The sequence below is a fragment of the Pinus tabuliformis genome, chromosome X, assembly GCF_031772625.1.
Source record: "Pinus tabuliformis cultivar Carrire ecotype Pingquan chromosome X, CPIR1, whole genome shotgun sequence".
Classification (NCBI taxonomy): Eukaryota; Viridiplantae; Streptophyta; class Pinopsida; order Pinales; family Pinaceae; genus Pinus; species Pinus tabuliformis.
In genome coordinates, this window is record NC_142308.1 from 1,119,824,478 (window position 1) to 1,119,846,185 (window position 21,708).

At 38.4% G+C, this 21,708-nt stretch overlaps 1 protein-coding gene across 1 annotated transcript in view; it reads left to right on the top strand.

Moving 5' to 3' along the window:
• Window positions 1-13,865: 13,865 nt before the first annotated feature.
• LOC149143758 (BTB/POZ domain-containing protein) overlaps window positions 13,866-21,708 on the top strand; it is a 76,417-nt gene continuing 68,574 nt past the window's right edge. Inside the window, exons 1-10 of the mRNA XM_089453154.1 lie at window positions 13,866-15,103; window positions 17,215-17,544; window positions 17,854-18,084; window positions 18,595-18,756; window positions 18,980-19,192; window positions 19,333-19,380; window positions 19,491-19,549; window positions 19,693-19,876; window positions 20,146-20,220; window positions 20,307-20,387. Of these exons, the coding sequence (XP_089309280.1) occupies window positions 14,336-15,103; window positions 17,215-17,544; window positions 17,854-18,084; window positions 18,595-18,756; window positions 18,980-19,192; window positions 19,333-19,380; window positions 19,491-19,549; window positions 19,693-19,876; window positions 20,146-20,220; window positions 20,307-20,387 (2,151 nt within the window). The 5' untranslated portion in view covers window positions 13,866-14,335. The remainder of the gene's footprint in view (window positions 15,104-17,214; window positions 17,545-17,853; window positions 18,085-18,594; window positions 18,757-18,979; window positions 19,193-19,332; window positions 19,381-19,490; window positions 19,550-19,692; window positions 19,877-20,145; window positions 20,221-20,306; window positions 20,388-21,708) is intronic.

Genomic DNA, 21,708 nt, shown 5'->3' on the forward strand with positions numbered 1-21,708 from the left:
TCTAGAGCCAGAGCTGAAAGAAGGATACCTTTCAAAGAAGAACCATCTGCCTTTAAACAAAAATTAGATACAATTATCAAAGGAATGGACAGACTTGGAGATAGAGTGGAAACAATTGAGAGAAAATCCCCTTGGGATGGTCAACCAAGTAACACTGGGAGAAATCCAAATTTCAGGAAGAATCAAAATCCTAACACTGGAAAGACAGGGCCTGACCAAAATATCAGGCCCCCATTTCAAGAAAATTATGCCGAAGCCTCAATTTCCGATGAACCAGAAGAAGACACTCAAATTAATCTGATGGGACTCAACAATGAACAACAAGTTTTCTTGACCCAAGAGGATCAAGAAGCTAACATTCTTGAACAATTCCAAACTCAGTCAGGTGAATCATTTGACTTTAGGGAGGGATATGATACATCCATTTATGAAGTCCACAGACAATACAATCTGAAGAGAAGAAGAATAGATGTCCCTGAAATCAACAAACAGAAAGATACCAAACAACCTAACAAAGGTAAGATCAATAACACCCCTGTACATATTCTTTCTAAAACAGGCCCTAACCCAACTAATCCAATTGTTGAAGATATATCAGACAATCAACCACCTAACAAATGGTCTTCCACTGCTATTCCTTCTGAAGAAAAAGAAGAAAAGCCTCTAGAACATGATTTGGAAACAATTGCAGCTCATAATCCCAGTCCTGAAGAAGAGAAAAACGCAGAAAATTCAGCTGTCCGAAATACAAAGACTCAGACCGAGAAACCTTTTAATCTTGAGACAGAAGTAGGAAAACTAAAGATAGTTGTTCCATTATCAGAATTAGCTAAACATGATGTCTACAGAAGTCAAATCAGTAGATCACTCAAAATTTCTGTGAACAAGGATTCAAAAGATTCAGTAAATGTTTTTGATGACCAGCCTGAACTGATATTTGGTCCTGAAGCAAATGGAAAAACAGCAGAAGGACAAATTCCTCCTTTCTATGTGGGTTTAAATATACATGATAAGATACTCCATAACGCCATGTTTGATTCTGGTGCTTCCCATAACTTAATGCCTAAATCTGTAATGGAGAAACTTGACCTTGACATCACCAGGCCATATAAAGATCTTTTCTCTTTTGATTCAAGTCAGGTCAAGTGTTTGGGTTTAATCAAAGATTTATGTGTGTCATTTGTCCAATATCCTGCCAAAACTATCTTAATGGACATAGTAGTAGCTGATATTCCACTAAAGTATGGTATGTTATTGTCTAGATCTTGGGGTGCAAAGCTTCAAGGATCTCTACAGTTAGACATGTCTTATGCTACTATTTCAGTGTTTGGTCAACCAAAGAGACTATACAGAGAAACCTTAATGAAGTATGTAGTAAGTAGTCAAGAGAAACCTCAAAATTTACCTATCTACTCAGTACATTCAGACATGGATTCTTTTATCCTATACAATGCTGAAATTGATCCCTCGCATGAAATAAAACTCCCAGTAGATAAAATAGAATAAACAGCAAATGAAAAGTCTAGTGCCCGAATCCAAGAGATCTCTGAAAATCATGAAATGTTGGGTAAACCAGAACAAGCTGAAAAACCAAATTTCCCTGCTAAACAGATCCTTGAAACTCCAGATGCTAATCATAAACACGAAATCCTTTAGTACTTAGAATTTGATGGTTCTGTGAACAAATTAGGAGCTGGAGCAGGGGTCTAGGTGCACAACCTTGAAAACAATCATGCTGAAGGTCATGCCTATAGGTTAAACTTTAGATGCACTAATAATATGGCTGAATATGAAGCTCTACTGCTAGGTCTTAAACTGCTCAAGAAATTGGGAGCAACTAGAGTGTCAGTCCTAGGAGATTCTGATTTAATCATTCAACAGATAAAAGGGAAGTTCTTGACAAATGATCCCAGATTAAAAGAATACAGAGGAACAACCATAGAAATCCTCAACACATTTTTGGAAACTCAGCTTGCCAAAATTCCAAGAAAACACAACTTGCAAGCTCATAGCCTAGCAATGTTTGCCAGCACCTGTAAATTGCCATTTGAACCAAATCATCGATTCACAGCGGAGATTAGGCATAAGCCAGCCATACTTGATAATGTAAAAAACTGGCAGGTGTTTGAAAATGATAAACAGATCAACAATTTTTTGACCTTAGAAGAGGAATTTTCCAGCACTAACGCAGATGAAGACACAGTTAGTGAGTTTGATCCAGCCAATCAGATACAAATAAACATTTCAGCAGAAAAAAACAAGTCAAATGCTTCATCCAACAAAATTCACCAAAGAGGAAATACAAGAGCTCAAACAAACAGATGTTGATGAGATTATTGAAGGAGAAATTGAAATTATCAATCTGAAAGACACTCACTTGCCCAAAGGATTAGCTCCTTTGGAAGATCTTTTTGATTTCAACGACATTCCAAAGAAACCTCAGATGGAACCTCTAAAAATAGACATTGAAGACTACAACATAGGAACTAAACACAACCCAAAAATGATAAAACTGTCCAAATCTTTGCCCCCTGATCAAAAGCTGAAGTATGTTGAACTGATCAAAGAATTCCAAGATGTTTTTGCCTAGAGCTATGAAGACCTGAAGTCTTATGACTCCTCTGTGATTCAGCATACAATATCCCTCAAAGAAAATCAAAAACCATTCAAACAAAAGCTCAGAAGAATCAACCCTGTACTGTTTCCTTTAATTGAAAAAGAAATCAGACGAATGCATGATGCAGGGATAATTGCTCCAATCAGGTTTTCAGAGTGGGTATCTAATTTAGTGCCTACCAGGAAGAAAACAAGGGAAATCAGATTATGTGTTGACTTAAGAAATTTAAACAAGGTTTCTTTGAAGGACAACTACCCTTTACCTAAGATGGATCATATTTTACAAAGGGTAGTAGGTGCTTCTAGGATTTCACTTTTGGATGGGTTTTCAGGTTTTAATCAGATTCTAGTTCATCCTGATGACCAAGAAAAAACTGCATTTACAACACCATGGGGTACATTTAAATATGTTAAAATGCCATTTGCACTTAAGAACACAGGGGCGACCTTTCAATGAGCCATGGACATAACTTTTGCAAAAGAGATACATGATTTTCTGGTTGTATATCTAGATGACCTCACTGTGTTTTCCAAATCAAATCAGCAACATTTAGACCATTTGAGACAAGTGTTTTTAAAATGCAGAGAATATGGTATTTCATTGAATCCTAAAAAATCTTTGTTTGGTCTAGAAGAAGGCAAACTGTTAGGCCATATCATCTCCAAAGATGGCATCATAATTGATCCTGCTAGAATTGAAGCTATTCTGCAAATACCTCACCCCAGAAATGTCAAAGAGCTTCAAGCTTTCTTAGGGAAGATTAACTTTTTTAGAAGATTCATACCTAATTTGGCTGAATTAATTAGATTGCTGAACAATATGTTGAGAAAAGATTCAAAGGTTAAATGGACAGTAGAAGCCAAACAAGCATTTGAAGAAATTAAAATGGCTTTAACCAGAACACCAGTCCTTACAAGTCCAAAGTTTGACAAAGACTTCATAATTTTCTCATTTGCATCAGAACACACTATAGCAGCTGTTTTACTACAAAAAGATGACCAAGGATGTGAAAAACCCATAGCCTTTTTCAGTAAAGCACTTAGAGATGCACCTCTGAAATACAAAATCATGGAAAAACAGGCTTATGCACTTGTGAAAGCCATTCAAAGCTTCAGAGTTTACATACTGTACTCACATGTAATAGCTTATGTACCAAATGCTGTTGTAAAAGACATCTTGACTCAGGACGAAATTGAAGGCAAATGAGGTAAATGGATTGCTAAAATATTGGAGTATGACATTGAGATAAAACCTACAAAGATAATAAAAGGACAAGGATTAGCTAAACTCATGACTGAAACAAACTTTCAAGCCCTAGATATTAATGAACTGGATAACGAACAGGGGATGGCGACTCCACAAATCAGCCAGACCTTCTTAGAATCACCTTGGTATGCTGATATAATTCATATATTATTAAACCTGCAGGCTCCTATAGGGTTATCCAGAACAAAGAAAAGGTTTTTAAAAATGAAATCTTCAAAATTCTGTATTTTAGATAATGTTATTTTTTGGAAAAATCATGAATGTATTTTATTGAATTGTTTGATAAAAGAAGAAGCTGACAAAGTTCTCAAAGAATTTCATGCAGGGGACTGTGGTGGACACCTGTACTGGAAATCAACTACAGACAAAATCCTAAGGGCTAGATTTTACTGGCCAACCTTGTTCGCTGATGTAAAGAAGTTTTTCACTGCTTGCCACAATTGCCAAATTTTTGAGGGCAAGAGAAAACTACTACCCTTACCCTTGAGACCAATTTCCACTAAAAAACCATTTCAACAATGGGGTTTGGACTTCATTGGAGAAATCCATCCTTCTTCTTCTGGCCAACACAAATGGATTCTTATTGCCATAGACTATTTCACCAAGTGGATAGAAGCCATCCCTACTAGACAAGCCAATGATACAGTGATTATAGGATTCTTAGAGACCAACATCTTGTCTAGATTTGGTTGTCCTGAAAAGATCATAACCGACAATGCTGCTACCTTCAAATCCAAGAAACTGATAAATTTCTGCAGCAAATACCATATCACGTTAGGCCATTCCACAACCTATTACCCTCAAGGTAATGGTCTAGCTGAGTCCTCCAATAAAAACCTGATCAATATTATCAAGAAACTGCTGGAAGAAAACAAGAAGAACTGGCACAAGAAGCTTACAAATGCACTATGGGAAGACAGATTTACTACAAATAAGTCTATTGGAACCAGCCATTATGAGCTAGTTTATGGCATGGAGGCTGTATTTCCTTCATTTGTAGGAGTTCCTGTGATGAAATTGCTATAAGAAGCTCAGGTGGAACCAAATGAAATTCAAAGAAGAATAAATCAGACCGTCCATTTGCAGCAGACCAGAGAAGAAGTGCATCGAAGATCCCAAGTGTTACAAGAAAAAATTAAAAAGATATTTGATAAAAGGACCAAAGCAGAAGACTTCTACATTGGAGACAAAGTTCTAAAGTGGGATTCCAGGAGAGAAGACAAAGGAAAACATGGGAAGTTTGACTTCCTATGGAAAGGGCCATTCATCATCCATGCATTGCAAGGGAACAATACTTACTTTCTAAAGAGCCTGGATGGTACAGAAACAGAAGAAGGACCAGTGAATGGTCGAATGCTGAAACATTACTTTGATCCAGTTTGTTGATATATTCTGACTCTAACATGTACATAAGAAAATTCAGGTTCAAACAGCTTGAAATAAGTGATCAACTTATTCATTTCATCAGTGAGAATGAGGAGGAAAGTGCAGAAAATTCAGAAATCAATGAAGGAACTTTACCATTTTGTTTTGCCTCATTTCAGTTTATCAGAGATTGCAGAAGAAGATTTGGAAGCAGGAAACATAAGATCAAATAATCCAAGTGAAAGCTATCCAAAATAGATGTACAATTGTTTGAATCAGCTCTAGAATAGTGTATATATTTTACAACATCCTTTTGTACAGTTTCTACATTCAGCAAAGGAAGATTTCAGAGCACAGTAAAAGGTATTCATAAGGCCATCTGACCTGTTGTTCTTGACTTTCCACCAGGGAAAGCCATCCCCAAGTGGAGCCAGTGTTATACTCCTATAGTTATAGGTGTCATATTTCATGATTGACTGGTTGAGCTCTGTAATATGTTATTCCTTTCCTTGCTGTAAAGGTTTCCATATTATCAAAAAATCAAAAAATTAAAAAATGTAAAGAGGGTATACCCTAAAAGAAAAATCAAAGGGTGAAAAAAATAAATGGTCAAAAGAAAAAATGAAAAGAAATGAACCCCAAATAAAAATCGACCAGGAAAGTGTGCAAGTCCAAATGCCACTACTATTTCATTTTCTGTAAATAAAGCATCATGTACAGCTTGTTGAACTTTTTGTCACAATTGATGAATGGCCAAACAACTTAATCTTGGCCAGTTCATGTTTGAATTTCTTGTTTTAGAGATAGAGAATAAAAATCTGAACAAACTGTTTAAATCTTGGCAGATAAGTAGATAGGTAGAGAAGCAAAGGAGCTCAACTGTTTAATCTGAGCCCTTGGAAGAAATAAGTGCAGACTTAGATAGGCTTATCATACAAAGAAAATAAAATTGATGAGGGTTTGCCAGCCTAAGTGCACCCAAGTGAAAGGAGGAAAAAAATGTTAGGCAAAGTAGGCAGGATAGGTAGATGAAGTTGCAGAATGAGACTTGTGATAGGTTTTGTCTCTTAAAAAATGTGTTAACTTACACTTCTATCACAAAGTACTATGGCAGACATTACTCTTGGAGCAGCTCAAGCGAGGCAAATTGCATTACCAATTCCCCTTCACACTTCTCCCCAATCACTTACTAATCTCCCCCAAAAGATATTAAGATCTGCTTAATATCCCTCTTAAAACTCATTTCATTTCATAAACATCACCTAAGTAAAACCCTTTTTTCTTAGGAAATTGACAAAAGTTCCTCATAAGAATCCTATCTTATCCATAGCCTAAGTTTAACTGCAAAAAGGCAAATTGTTTTCAAAACTTAGCGCTTGAGCTTTCTATTTTTTCAAAACCCATATTAACAATTAACATGTTATTATTTAAATCCCATATAATTGATTCCCATCCCGTATTGTACATAAATATGTTAAAAATCCCCAAAACATTATTATTCCCGCCCCTGGTTAACTATAACCGTATCACTGTTTGAAAAAGGGATTAATAAGTTCATTCGGAGCTTATTAATAACCTCCCCGCGCGCGTAAATAGGATTAATTAACCCCTAGTTAATTAATAACTAAGCTCACCCCGCGAACCAATAGAAACGCTTCCGATATGATTTATTAACGTTAAATATGCATCGGGCCTGCAACGTTAACCTCCCACCATCTCCGCTAAGCGCCCACCGTCGGATCTCGGCCCATCCATCCAACGGTACGCATCGATTTCGCTAGCCCTCCGCCGCCGAGCGTTAAGTCCTGGGGAAACGACGGTATTTCTCCCGTACAGGTGCCACGCGTCACGCTCTCGGCGTGTTCGTTGCCCCTCTGCCCAAAACCGCCCAAGCCCGAAAGCAATGCGGGCAAAACCATTTACCGCCCTCCCCCCGCTGACGTCAGCTGTCCTTTGCTGACATCACTTGCTGACATCACTACCACGTCATAGCCACGTCATGCTGACGTCATCCGTCCTTCGAAACCAAAATTTCCTGCCAAAAATCATTCTGTCTAATAAAAAGGGAAAAGAGGTCATTTTGTTATGTTTTTGCATATAGCGCTCTGCGCGCTCCAAGCTTAAAACCGATGTAGTTCCAGTCTCTCAACCGCCGATCGACCAGAAAGATTACAGTACAAGCTTCGCAAGACTACCATTCAACCCGCCATTTTACAGTAACACAGTTGAAGGCAAAAAGAAGGATTTCTAAGCTCGCAGAAGAGGGAAACAGAGATAAACGGGGGTACTTGCTGCCCCAGCCAATGTGTACTGCCAGAGACATGAAAACCAGCAGAGAAAGGCAGTGTGAAGACACATTACAATTCTATTTTGCTAGAAATGCGGTGAGCGGGGGTCAGATCAGCGATAAAGAGTATCAGTTCAAGCATTAAAGTGTATCAGATCACAAGTCAAAGTGTATCAATGCAGAATTAAAGGCAAATGAAATCAGAATTAATGAATATCGGAGCCGACTAAGAGAAGCATATCAGAAGTTAAAGAACAGTTAATACAAACAGTCGGCACAGAGCTACAAAGGACACTTGCAAGCCGAACCCTAAAGAGCCAGCCTCCAGCACAGCATAAGTTAGCTGTTTCTACTTTGCTTGTAAATTACTTTAGGTTAAGATCTAGATATTATCTCACAGCTGTGATGAGATATTTTGTTGTACATATTTTTGTTGTATAAATACCCCCTTCATCAGAGTTTTGAAGAGGTTGGGTATGTGTAGACTTCTTAGACTTTGCTGTAAATACTGAACTTTGGAATAAAAAAGATGTTGGAAACAAACTGTTGTCTGGTCTACTGGATGAAGAATTGATGCAGAGGACTTATCACAGAATTCTTGAATCAAACTCCGGATCAGTAAGTCCCCTATATCTTATGTTTTATAGTTTTATGAGTTTATTATGTCATCTATGTTTCATGATTTGAATGATAAAGAAAAAGATTAATTCATAATTTGCTTGACTGCACTCTTTATTATTCTCTGTGTTTTCTTCAGAATTAGTATAAACAGTGAATTCTTAATTGCTCATGTTTCTTGATTCTCTCATATTGATTATTTGATAAAGAATTCTTAACTGCTCCTTATCAGTAATCATTCACTTTCCCTCTTTCAATATGTTGAAGGATTCTTAACTGCCCTTCACCCATTTGAGCCCATTCCATCTGTTTTCAACTCTTTAATTTGTTCCCTGTTTGACTACCCTGGTCTATGATGCCATCTTCTGTTAGAAACCAAATCCAGAAATCCATCTTCTTTGACTCCATCATGCCCAATGGACTGAACTCTTCAGGTTTACCTCTCTGTTCTATTGAATCTCACCACCCAAACTCAAAACAAAACCCTTGAACTTCATAACTAGCCTAATACCTTTCAAAACAAAGCTAAATCATAAAGAGAGAGCCCTCTCTGGATGCAGATTGGCTAGAATCTGTATCTAAAAGATTGTTCTGTGGTTACCTCGGCCGTATTCCCTTTCTTACAACTTTTGGGAACAACCTGAGTGACAACAGGATCCACAATTTCGCCTAGGGTCTGGGCATTGCTTCTAGCATTCAAGCTGAGGCTTTGGCTCTTTTCCAAGGGCTCAAGCTTTTGAAAGTGTTGAACATCAGGGAGGCTAATGTAATTGGGGATTCTCAGGTTATCATTAACACTATGGTGACACATGCTAAGCCAACGGACCTAAGGCTTGCAAGGCTGATTTTCAGAATAACAGATCTCGGAGACTCATTTCAGAAATTGAATTTCTATCACGTGTTGAGAGCTAATAACAAGGAGGCAGACATTGAAGCCAACAAAGCAACCCTTCTTACGGCTGGAGCTTTGCTTAGAGGTAGACAGGAAACATGGGAACCAATTCCTTAATTTAGAGAGTTGTTATGTTTTACTGCCTATTGTTAAATCAATATGTATGTATCCACAAACTTGGGAAAATCTCTGAAATAGACCACATAGTAGCAACTAAAAAGAGATATGAGCCAAGCATAAATAACATGGCCTTGCAAGGTTGTACAGTATTCGTGGAATTAGGCTCTCCTTTTGTAATCGGCTTTTTGGCATTAAGGCCAAGTATCTAATATATCCGCTATCTGTTTCTGTAAAAAAAGAGAGTGTGATATGGTATATTTTCAGTCTTATCAAATATTATGGATTTTAAATAATTCAAGTTATTTGTAACGATGATGCCAAGATTAAAGTTATTTGGATCAATTTTTCCGCTATAACCTTGGACATTGATATTCTTAGTTTTTATGTTCAAGATAAGAGATATTTTTGGAACAAAATTCCCATTATAACCTTGGGACATTAATACTATTAAATGCAATGAGAGTAAAAATAAGGTTGAGATAATTTTCATTATATATATATATATATATATATATATATTATATATTTTTTTTTTTTTTAATTTATAGTATGTTAAAGCGGTAACTAAAATTAAATGATGGTAAAACACAAAATTAAATTAGTTATTACCATTCGACATCAATAGCCTAGTGTGATTGTTGTAAAAGTTCATCTCCATCCATTCATAACCTTCCATTCACATGCATGGATGAGGCTCTTGATGAAAACCTTGAATTCTATGAAACAATTATGAGTTGCAATCTTTCTTTTATTTTATTTTAATCATGTATATAGTGCAAATTAATAATAAAAATAACATATTTAACAATAACATATATTTTAATTTAACTAGATTTAAACTAAGTTAGCGTTTTCTAGAAGACAATTATACCTTTTGTTGAAAAAAATATAAATTTTCCATACAAATCTATACAAACAATAGATTAAAATAAACAAATATGATATTAAAGTTTATAAAAAAATGTTAGAGATAATGCAATCATGAATTAGCTAGAGATAATGTAATCACGAATTATCTTGTTATTTTAATTGTAATTTTTATTAATATAAAGTTGTATGTTTTTCTTTTTATTATTATTCTAATTTAACTATATTTAAACTAAGCAAGAGTAGCTACTTTGTAGTCCTTGCTCAAATGTGGGAGCTAGTTCATACCTTTCGAAGCTTAATAATCAAACTAAGCTGCGGAATGCCAGCTACGCGGCCTTGTTATGTATATGTCATAATATATGTACATTATGAAATGTCATGAAGAAACTAAAACAAGCCAAAACTAAACAATTTGAAGGGAGTTCATCAAGCCATATTGCTAAAATGACAAAACTAATGGAATACTTTAAAAGATCTCAAGGTTTACTTTAGAGGATGAAGCCATGTAAACTGAATATTGGAAGGTTGTTGGAGAGCTCACGATAATGGATGTGATCGCAATGAGTAAAAAAAATGTCCAAGCAATGAAAACCAAGAACGTCCTTAGCAAAATTTAGAATAAGGATCCCCATTATTATGAGAAAAGAAAACCAAAATGGGGGGTTGTTATTCCAATTATCACACTCTAAATTGATAGACAGGTTATGCCAAAGCAAAGCAAAAACTACAAAATATGAATCCCCCCACGAAATTCCCAAAGCTACTGCATGTAAAAGCACACTCGGACAAGTGACTCGCCCCGTTAGCACCTCTACTAGCTACATAATGCTGGAGGGGAGAGAGAAGAGCTCGACCACTTACCTAGTACCCAGGAGGTTGAGAACCAAACCAAAATTCTTCCAACACAAGGCCATGCCACATCCTCCTACTCCACACCACACCAAACCGCTCTCTCGCACCAATTTCCTAGATCCAACAACTCCTCTGCCTAGCCGTGACCAGGCCACCTTCCCACCTTGTAGCATACACAATTCTGCTTTCAATGTACCAAAGAATATACATGCACAAGTAAACCCTCTGTGCATACTCGTCGATCATTTGACCAACTTCTATTCCTCCCATAAACAGGGAAAATATTTGTCGTATGAAATTACTTGTTCCTAATTTATGTAACACTCTCCTCCCATATCTACCCAAGTAACCGACCAACCAGGGTAAACATGTGACAAGAGGCTACTATGATATGATTCAACCTCCTAGGTATCCTTAAGGAAGTGGAATTGATGGAAACCCATCAAACATACCTTCCACATCAACAACAACACTCCCAGGAGCCATCCAAACCACACAGGGATCATGCCCGTGGGTCCCACTTCTGGACGCTCCCATGCTATGGGCATGCCAGTGTCCATAAAGCTTTGGACTCTCCCACAAGCCTGCATGCCTGCATTCAGTGACTATTTCCAGCAAACCTGTGCTAGAGTCCACGAGATTTAAGGCACTTTTCAAGCCTAGAATTCCGGCCACTGTTCAGAACTTGCTGTAACTTTCGGAATCCATTAAACACGTGATGACAAGACTAATAAACCAAAAAATAACTCTAGGACTAGGGTTGACCATCCCCAACCGACACTAACATTCTGTATTGCACAAACACTAGACCTTTGTCCACCTTTCCCTGGGATAACTCGAGGTCTGCAAGGTGTTGTTAATTAATGATTCATATTAATAATTAATATTACTAAAGTGATGTATTATTTGCTATCAATTTATGCTATTAATTGTGATTTTTTTTTTTGTATGTAAGTAGGGGACTTTATATTAGCAAAAATGATTTACATATGTTATAGGCATGAGATCGCTTGAGAACCTAGGGCCACAGTAATGCTTGTAATAGCATATTTGGGACCATCTACCCACCAAGGGGAAACTAGATGGTCCTTGCATGAAAGAATTTGTTTGAAAATACTTGGTCCATACATAGTACAAGAGAAAATAACATAAAAAATTGTTAACAAAGTTACAAAAATGCCTGTGATTATTTGCTTAATTGGTCTATAACACATGGTTGCCTTTGGAGTTTGAGGAGACTTCATGTTCCTTGTTAATTGTCGTATGAGGAACTGCATCTTCTAGATTCTCCTCCACATTGAGGCAGCCATACGAGCTTCATTCTTGCTTATCCTATTCCATCTATGCTTCCTAGCCCACCTGGCTTTGGAGTTTCACATCATCTACCATGAGAGAATAAGAATGAAATGTTAGAGAGAAGGAATGAGAGCCGGAGCCATCCCGAGAGCAGGAGGAAGAAGGCGAAAATGGGGCAGGAGGGATGGAAATGCCAAAGCATCTAGAAATCTGGTGCAAAGATTGACGAATGTTGCTCACTTGGGCATTGGCCTTCACCATCTTTTCTTTCGTCCCCTCTCTGGCTTGCTCCTGTTTCCACAGATGCCGAGCCAACATGTTTCTAACAACCAATGCCCATTGCTTATGCACCTTCTCTCATCGGCTTCCAATGAGGCTACTGTGCGACAAATATGCATAAGAATGTCGGGGTCAAAGAGCTTGACGTTTTCATTAATCCATGTATTGCGAGGGGGACGCCCTTAGCTCGACCACCAACACCATGCCTAACTCTTCCTCGCTCGCAGGCCATTGTTGCACGCTGGAGGATGAAGAGAAGGAATCCAAGGAAATATAGAACAATGTTGGAGGGACGAGAGAATGACAACATTGCTTCAAGAAAGTGTAGGGCATGGAATGAGGTAGGGGAGGGTTGTATATCCAGAGAATTCGCTAGCGCTGAGGTAGAGGCAAACGAATTGAATGGAGCATGAGAGCGAGGTATAGGGAAATCACCAGGCGGATATAGAATGAGGAATCTAGACATATCAAGAATGTTGTCTTGGCTTTTGAGCTGAGGGCATTGAAGGTGCATGGGCGCCACTTGTAACGAGCTTTCATGACGACAATTAGTGTTGACAAGATGTCGCCTCTAGAATGCCACCTGGATCTGATGTTGCCTCTAGAATGCCACTTGGATGCCAAGATGTCACATCTATAAACATTTTTATTGCACAATAAATTTATAGATATCTTAAAACATTTTGATTGCACAATAAATTTATAAATATCTTCAAACATTAACATAATTTAAGCATTTTTATATTCTAAATTATTTGAGAGAGACTAACTACAGTGCATGCAACCCTTGTTTAAAATAATTGTGGAATCATAAACGTAAGAAATAAAAAGACTAAAATAACATTCAATTTATTCAACTAAATCTCATTTGGGTTAAGTTCGTTAGGCAAGTGACAACTTTAAAAACAAAAAATATAAATGAATTTAAAAAACATATCACACTTTAAAATATAAATAAATTTAAAAGTATTTAAAAATATAAATAAATTTAAAAATATAAATAAATTTTAAAATATGATTGCACACATTGTTTTTGTTTGGTTAAGATTTATCTTTGTTTGGTTATTATCTATGTTTGGTTAAGATTTATCTTTGTTGGGTTATTATCTATGTAGGGTAAGAATAAAACCTTATCTCTTATGGATTACCAACATTATAATTTTCCTTATAAACCACTGACATATAATTAAAAATAACATAATTTTCTTTTCAAAACAATAATAAATCAACCTATATTAACGTAGCGGTAAATAATTTCTCACTATTAATTTCACAGATGCGTTAAAGAATTTCTCACTATTAATTTCACGTATGAATTATCCTGAAACCATTGTGAATCGGATACGTATGAAATAGAAATACTAAAATAATATTCAAACTGTTCCACTGAATCTCACCATTCGGAAGGCAAAACAATATTGACAACGAAAAACGACATGAAATTCATTGATAGATAGTGTCACTAACGGCCAAAAGGCTGCCATTATAGATTATAGATTAGTTCAGCTATGTGGGTAAGCAGAAAGCTGGGAGACATTAAGGTGTGGGCTGTCGCACAACAGACTGTTCTTTCTACAGAGACTGATGATGCTGGACAGGTGGAGTATATATTTGAATGACACAGCAGATGAGATGAGATTTCGCCCTTCCAGTAAAATCCTTTTTTTCAATTGATATCGGAGATCGAGGTTGATTAATGGATTCCAGAATTCTCAGTAGGTATCTGCGTCGATTCCCCGATCGAAATTGATTAATTGATATGCACATGGAAACTGAGGGTTAAGGATTGGTTTGATTGCTTGCTTCGTGCTACGTCAGGAGGTCGAAACCCAAAGGACAAGGGTTAGGGCGAGTTTATATATTGCAGGAGAACATGGTTGTGGGGGCGATTGCAGAGATTGAGGAGGAGAGGAGGAAGATGGATGAGTGGAATTGGCTGGTGATAGTGCCGCCATTCGAGTGCCAATGGCTGGTGGAGGAGGAGCTAAGGTTCAGGGAAGCAGGGCGGGGGTGTATAGCCTTCGAGGCGTACGCGGACAACGATGTGACCGTGGTGCTGAAGGAGGAGGCGGGGAGCAAGCACTGCCACTACAGGAGGGACAACGCGCCTAACTACACGATTGTGCTTGGGAGCCACCGGAACAGTCGCCTGAAGATCGAGGTGGACGGGGAAAGCGTGGTGGACGTGGCGGGGCTCGGGCTCTGCTCCTCGTCGGACTTCCAGAGCTTCTGGATCAGCATTTACGATGGCCTCATAAGCATTGGTAAGGGCGGGGACCCGGGGCACAACGTGGTGTTTCAGTGGCTTGATTCGGAGCCCAAGTGCAAGGTCCAGTACGTGGGTCTCAGCAGTTGGGATAAGCACGTGTGCTATCGGAATATAAGGGTTTTGCCCTCGCCCGCCTGCAGGCCTTCTTGTCAGGAGGGCGGCGGTGGTCTGAGTAGTTTTCTGGAGAATTGGGATTTGGCCGATTTGACTATCCTCGTGGGCTCGGAGGGCCGGGTTGTGCCTGCTCATCGGGTTGTTCTGGGTTTGTGCTGCAGTGGGGTGGTGTTGAGTGAGGAAGTGATCAGGCTTCCGTCTGTGGAGTATCCGATTCTTCGTGCTCTGCTTCAGTATTTGTACACCGGGCGAACCCAGGTATGTAGTTCTTTTGTTTTTTCTGTTTCTGCCTATGTGGTTCTCTGAATTCTTGTCCTGTGACTTCCTTCGCATCTCCCCTAAGAACCAGCGGATAACCTGTGAGATCGAAAAATCACGAGGACATACCATGATCAAGGAATTAGTAAATTGATTGGTTGTAATGGTTGCCTGAGGCAGGACAAGCCCTTCTCACGGGGCCAAGGATCATAAAGCCAGCATAGGAATGACCCGTGCAAGATCGGTTAAAGCCAGCGTTGGGTCTTGTATTAGATCCTTAAGTGAGCAGACAATGATCATGACCTTAGTGGATTGACCAGTACAAGCTCAGATAAAACATAGGATCTTGTCTTAAATCACTAGGCAGACAGTTCATGATCATGACTTTAGTTGATTGATCATTTCGCAGTGGATTTATAGGAAGACAACCTTATTTCAGAGGGTTGACTGGCGCAGGACCAGCGCTTATCATGGAGCCAGGGCTGAACAGAACCTTACTGCATTGACCGACGAAAGACCAGATAAAGCCAACTCAGGAACTTATTCCTTCCATTATCAGGAAACTGGAGAAAGCTTCCTATGGTGTAGTTTGTCGGTGCTTTCATATACTCCATTTTGGCCATGTACCACCCGGCCTAACGAAACAGCCATGGTGATGTCTTTTGCTATTCAACATGCTGTCTTTTGCTATTCAACGGCCTCCTTGTGAGAGCGTGCCTGGTGGGCCATAACACAACCCCGCTTTCATCAACATTGTTGTCCTTATGGCTAGGTGGCTAAGCCTTCCATTCTAATTGATTGATCGGATACTATTCTTTTGTTTTTGTTCTCTGCTAATCCATTTTTTAAATGTGTTTTGAATATATGCCCCCGATGGGTATGTGTCTCAAGAACGGACTTCCTCGTGGCAAGGCATAGCTGTTCCCCCAAACTTACTAGGGAGTGGCACCCGTTACCTAATCTCTTTCAGATTCATGTCACTTGGGTGGGGCAAAGGACAGCGAGAACATAACAATGGTGAATGGCTTCCGGTGACCTCACCTGCGAGCAATGGGCCCATTGACAATTATTTTAAATTTTGTCTTATACGTCACTGGGCTTCTTCACTTTCTCAACCATGGAGAAGTCCCAACTTCGTCTTTTGTATTCATGCAATTTTCTGAATGGGGATTTAATTTTTGATGTCGATATAGCTGTGGTTTTTTCCCCATCTATTTTTCTTTCATATTTGTTGCAAATGCTTTGGAAAACATGCTTCAGAAGGGCTGTGTTTCGATGATCGGACTTCCCTGGGCTTAGGTGCCAGATCTGAGGTTAGCTATTTCGCCAAAATGACGTGTGACTCGCATCCTGCCTCACATTTTTGAGGTCTATGTCATGTGATTAGTGCAACACCAGCAAGAATGGAACAGTGGTGGGCACTTAGCACTTCATATCGACCTCAGCAGTGAACTATTCATTTAATTTTTGTTTATCACATTACTGGGCTCTTCCCCCTTTACATGCCCAACAACATGGGGAACTCTCAACTTAATTCTCTGTATTCGCTGGAATCTCCCAAATTGGTATTTAGCTTTATGTTGATATGGCGTTGTGATGAACATAAAATTTGGCATGGGCTTTGAGTTTTGCTATGGACCAGTGAATCAGTGCTCCCTGGCAATTATTTTCATATTTTTCACATCATTGGGCTTCTACCCTTCCCTGCCCAACAGCATAGAAAAGTTCCAACCTTGTAATTTTGTATCCATTGTACATACTTAAATAAGAATGGCCTATTTGTTATGCAATTAAATTTCTTTGCTCTGATCTGTAAAATCTTGTTGTTTTGACTATATGAATCTTAGAGATCCATATTAATTGCCAGAAATAATAAGCTCACTGAAGGCACAGAGTAGAGGGTAAGTTGGGATTTGTCATATGATGCAACCAAAAAAATATATGTTACAAGAAATTATTATAATACCAAATGCAAATTGGTATTTAGTCCTTTTGTGTTGGTATAGCCTTGTGATGATGATAAGAATTTGTGTGGGCTTATGGGTAATAGAATAATTTTGCCCTGTTACAGTATTGTCTTTAGTGATGAAATATTGTTTTTGGTCCTCAAGGTTTCAGAGTTCCAATTGGAGGCATTGAGTAAACTGAGTGAAGAGTTTGGTGTTCAGTCCTTGGTGGGCCAGTGTGAGCAAATGAAGGATGCACTCAAGGACACGTCTCTGAGGAAGGATCATAAACTGGAATTATTGCATTCCAGTCCTGTTACCTTCTTGCGGAACTGTCCAGCTTTCTCATCCGACATGCCGATTGATGTGCAAAAGCTGGAAAAATTGCTTAAAACTGGTGAATACAGTGACATTGATATTTACATTGAGGGGCATGGTCTGGTCGTCCAAGCACACAAACTCGTTTTGAGTGTCTGGAGTGCTCCTTTTGCCAAGGTTGTATTCTTAAAATTTGCTTGCCTTGGATCCTATTTTCATTTTCCATTAGCGTATTATAAATATGAGTTTTCTCAAGTGCGTTCCTTTATGGTCGTACCAAAGTTTTGGAACATATAAGCTTGCTTTTAAATATATCATCGTTTTTGAATAATATATATGTTTGCAAATAATTTCTTTTCATATCAGGTTTGGATATTAAACTGTACGCATGTACTGTACTTGTGTCATACTTATTAGCCTAAATTTTCCTTTAGATTCAGAGACTATTAAATGAGAATGAGAAAGTAAGAAGTTGTTCCTTGGCAGATGTTTACAAATGGGATGAGTGAAAGCAATGCCTCAGAAGTCTGCTTGAGGGATGTTTCCCCTGAAGCATTTTTAGCTATGGTGCACTTCATGTACAGTGGGAAGTTGGATATGGATGAAAAACAGAACTTGGGTTCCTTGCTGCTCCCCCTTATTGTCCTAGCTGATCAGTTTGGAATTCACCTGCTTCAACAAGAATGCTGTGAATGCTTATTTGATTGTATCTCAAAGGTGTTGTACTTTCCCAACCTGTAAATTTCTTCATGTTGTAGGAGGGGTAGTTTAATTGTGTAAAAGTAGGAGTGTTATGATTGTTGCTTTTGAATATTGCATCATAAAACTCTGGCTTGGACTTTGAGGTAGTGAAAAGGTTGCAACTTGCAAGCATTGAGGAAATCTTCTATAGCCAAAACTTGCCACAGAGGATGAGGATTTTACAAGGCATACCTACCTTGAGCTTCCAAGGGTTACCTGGTGGTTGGGCATCACGAACAACAAAAAGAAAAAAGAGTTTTCCTACTTAGGTAGTTATAATTTGGACTTAGTAATTGACATAAGTTGCTCTATACATATATGCAGGGTTGGTGTGCTACTTACTGGAAGCAGCTTCTTCATCAGCCATTGTTTGCATAACACAAAACTGAGTCCAGAGATTGTGGGCACTTTCGGCAACCATTCAGATGAGCTGCTGCAAATTCATTTTGGATTTGAAGCTGACCTTTTGAGTTTTTTGCTTTGCAGGATTCAGTAGGTCCAATCCTGCAGGTGGTCACCTCAATGCCTGCATGCAGGCCGCTTGAAGAAGCTTGTGAAGAAATGTTTTCTAAGCATTTTGATTACTGCACTACGGCCAGTGCAGAATTCAAAATGTTAGAAAGGGCCTCATTCATGAAAATACTTCAGGTAGGTTATTGTTTCCCACTTATGGCAATGTCCTAGAGTGTTCTGGTATCACAGGATAGTATTTCTGACAATGCCTCTTTGCATGCTCAATATCCACCCTGATTTTGTAGCAGGCGTCCGTGAATACAGCAAGGGTGACTTGTCTGCCTTTGACAGTCTGGAATGTGGAGAGATGGATAAATGTAGTAAACATTTTGAGTTGTGATTATTATGACTTTTGCAGCACCCCCATTTGGTAGTGACCTCTGAGGAAAGAGTTCTGGATGCTATTCTAACTTGGGGAACACAAGGAGATGGCCTTCATGGTTGGGAAGCAGTAAGTCAGCAGCTAGAGGAGTGCAGTCCCGAGACACTCTTTGCAGAAAGGCTAGAACCTTTAAATGAATTGCTTGTTCTTGTTCGTTTTCCTCTAATGCCACTTCCTTCACTTCAAAAGGTATGACATATAAGTTGTTGATGTTCGTGAAAATTAATTTCAAACAGTTCTTTCTTTACTGATCCTCATACAGACATACGCATGATTATATGGAACTAGTGGCATGTACTAGCACTTGACACTTTTCAACTCTGCTGCAGCTGGAGCAGAGCAACCTAAGCAAGCAAATTCCAGTCTTTCGACAGCTGGTTTGTGAGAACACATTATTTATGTAGCTTGCCTTTTGATATAACTTCTTTGTAATCTTGCTTCATGAAATGAAAAATAGGAAGTGATGGGCAGTTTGCCATGTAAACAGATAATGGAGGTACTTCAGTATCTCGGGACAGATGCAAGCAATGCAGCAAATGAACAGAAGTAAGCCGCTATATTAAGATTCGTGTTATTCTCTGACCCTGTATTTTTGTACAAGTGAACGGTTCCTATTTATGTATTGTTTTTCAGGATTGCTGGCCTTTTTTTCTACTTAATAATACTTATCTCAAAATATATGGGTACAGGCACCTTTCGAAGTCATTTGGCATAAACACTCAAGGGCAGCTAGGTCATTGTATCAGGTTCCATCCAAGACCATCGAGCTTTAAGAAACTCTTGTACATATGTGATGGTGATCATAATGGAGTAATTCATTATGCTGGCACTTCATATGGTGAACACCCATGGATGAATCCTGTGCTGGCAAAGGTATTATGAGGAAGTCTCTCATATATGTTTATTGAATTATTCACACCATAAAGCTGTCAGCAATGCAAATGTTTAATTAATCCATCCCTAGCAACAAGAAAATGTGTGCAGTAAAAGTTTAGCAGAGGTCACATTCCTTATTTATATCTGAGTTTCCTTTCATTAAAATATATACAAGGGAGGGATGAATATGGGTGGTAAGTGAACTGTGTTTTCAAATAGTTTAAAGATGGAGAATTGACAAAAGAGATATACCTTTGTTTTTGCAGAACATTTCTGTGACTGCAAGTAGCCCACTTTCACGATACACTGATGTTAAAGCACTGGTCTCTAGGAGATACCAGGTTTGTAAACAGCTTCAATTCCAAATCAAAATATTACTTCTCTTATTGGATATTCTATTTAATATTTTGATACTTCCCTTTTGTAGGCTACCTCTTTTGCTGGACCTTGTATTGAGGATGGGAAGATATCTGCATGGTGGAAAGTTGACTTAGGGGAAGACCACCAGGTAACCGATTTACTTCTAAGTTTTCAACCACACCGCCAAACCCCATCCCCTCTGTGTCTCTCTCTAATTTTCAGTAGGCATTTAAGACAACTATCTGCTCCTATTTGTCTCTTTTACATTTTATTTAAGTTTTACACTGTATTGGTCTGAGAACTTGTGTTCTTTAATATGATCATATTATAATATTCATACTTTGTACAAGTTTGAAGCATTAGTGTATTGTCTCTTCTATTTGTGATGGGTTAAGGGTTTGTTGATAGAGAATTGTTATGCATTTTTGGATATAGTGCTTTATTTTCAGTTGGAAAGCCTGTGCTAATGAGGTAATTGGACATGGCAGAAGAGGTATTATAGTGGCAATCAACCTCTTATAGGTGTGTCTGGGATCTCTGATACCATGTTAAACTTCATCAGTGACAATCAGAATCTTTGTCTGCGGGAGTTTCATGATTACTGGATTACCATGGGTTGACGGTTTGTTGGAAAGATATTGCCCATTTGTATCTATAATGCTTTCTTTCTAGTTGGAAGCCTTTGTAAGTTTGTTGTGAGATAAATGCACATGACAAAGGTATTAGAGTGGCAATCAGGCTCTTGTATGCATGACTAGGATCTCTGATCTCATGCGAAACTTTATCAGTTTTTGGCTGTGGGATTTTCTTGATTATTGGATTATTATGGGTTGAGGGATTTATTTTTTTTGTTTTGTTTTTGTTTTATATCTTTTATTTTTTCTATGTGGTTCAGTCCCTAGAGATTGATGACTGCTATGTCCACAGAGTATTTGTACCAGGTAGATCTACCCGAAAGGATCACTTCCTGCTGGCTCAACCACGGACCTTGACCCCGAGAGCGTTGAGACAATTGAACTCATGAACTTTCAATAGCGGAGGTGCTTTAACGACGGGGACTCGACCAATTGATATAGATATTGGATATTTTTGGATAGAATAATTCATTTTTAGGGTTCCATTTATATTATTTATACAGTTTGTTTGAACCTTTTTTGTTTAATGGGAACCCATCTTTCTAAGGAGAGTAAAACCTAGAAATAAGCGCAACTCATCTTCACACATTTAATTGAAGAATAGGTTTCGCTTGCACCTTGCCAGGTTCATACAATAGTTGGCATGAAGGCCAAATTAACAATATTCACTATAATCAATAGCCAATTCCGACAAACATCGCACAAGAGAGGAGCATTGTTGCTAATGTTTGAACTTGCGACATTATCACAACAATTGCTCTCTAGCCAGATGGACTGCTCCAACTCATTTTCTCAATTACATTTACAATATAAAATGGATTAACTACTATGGCT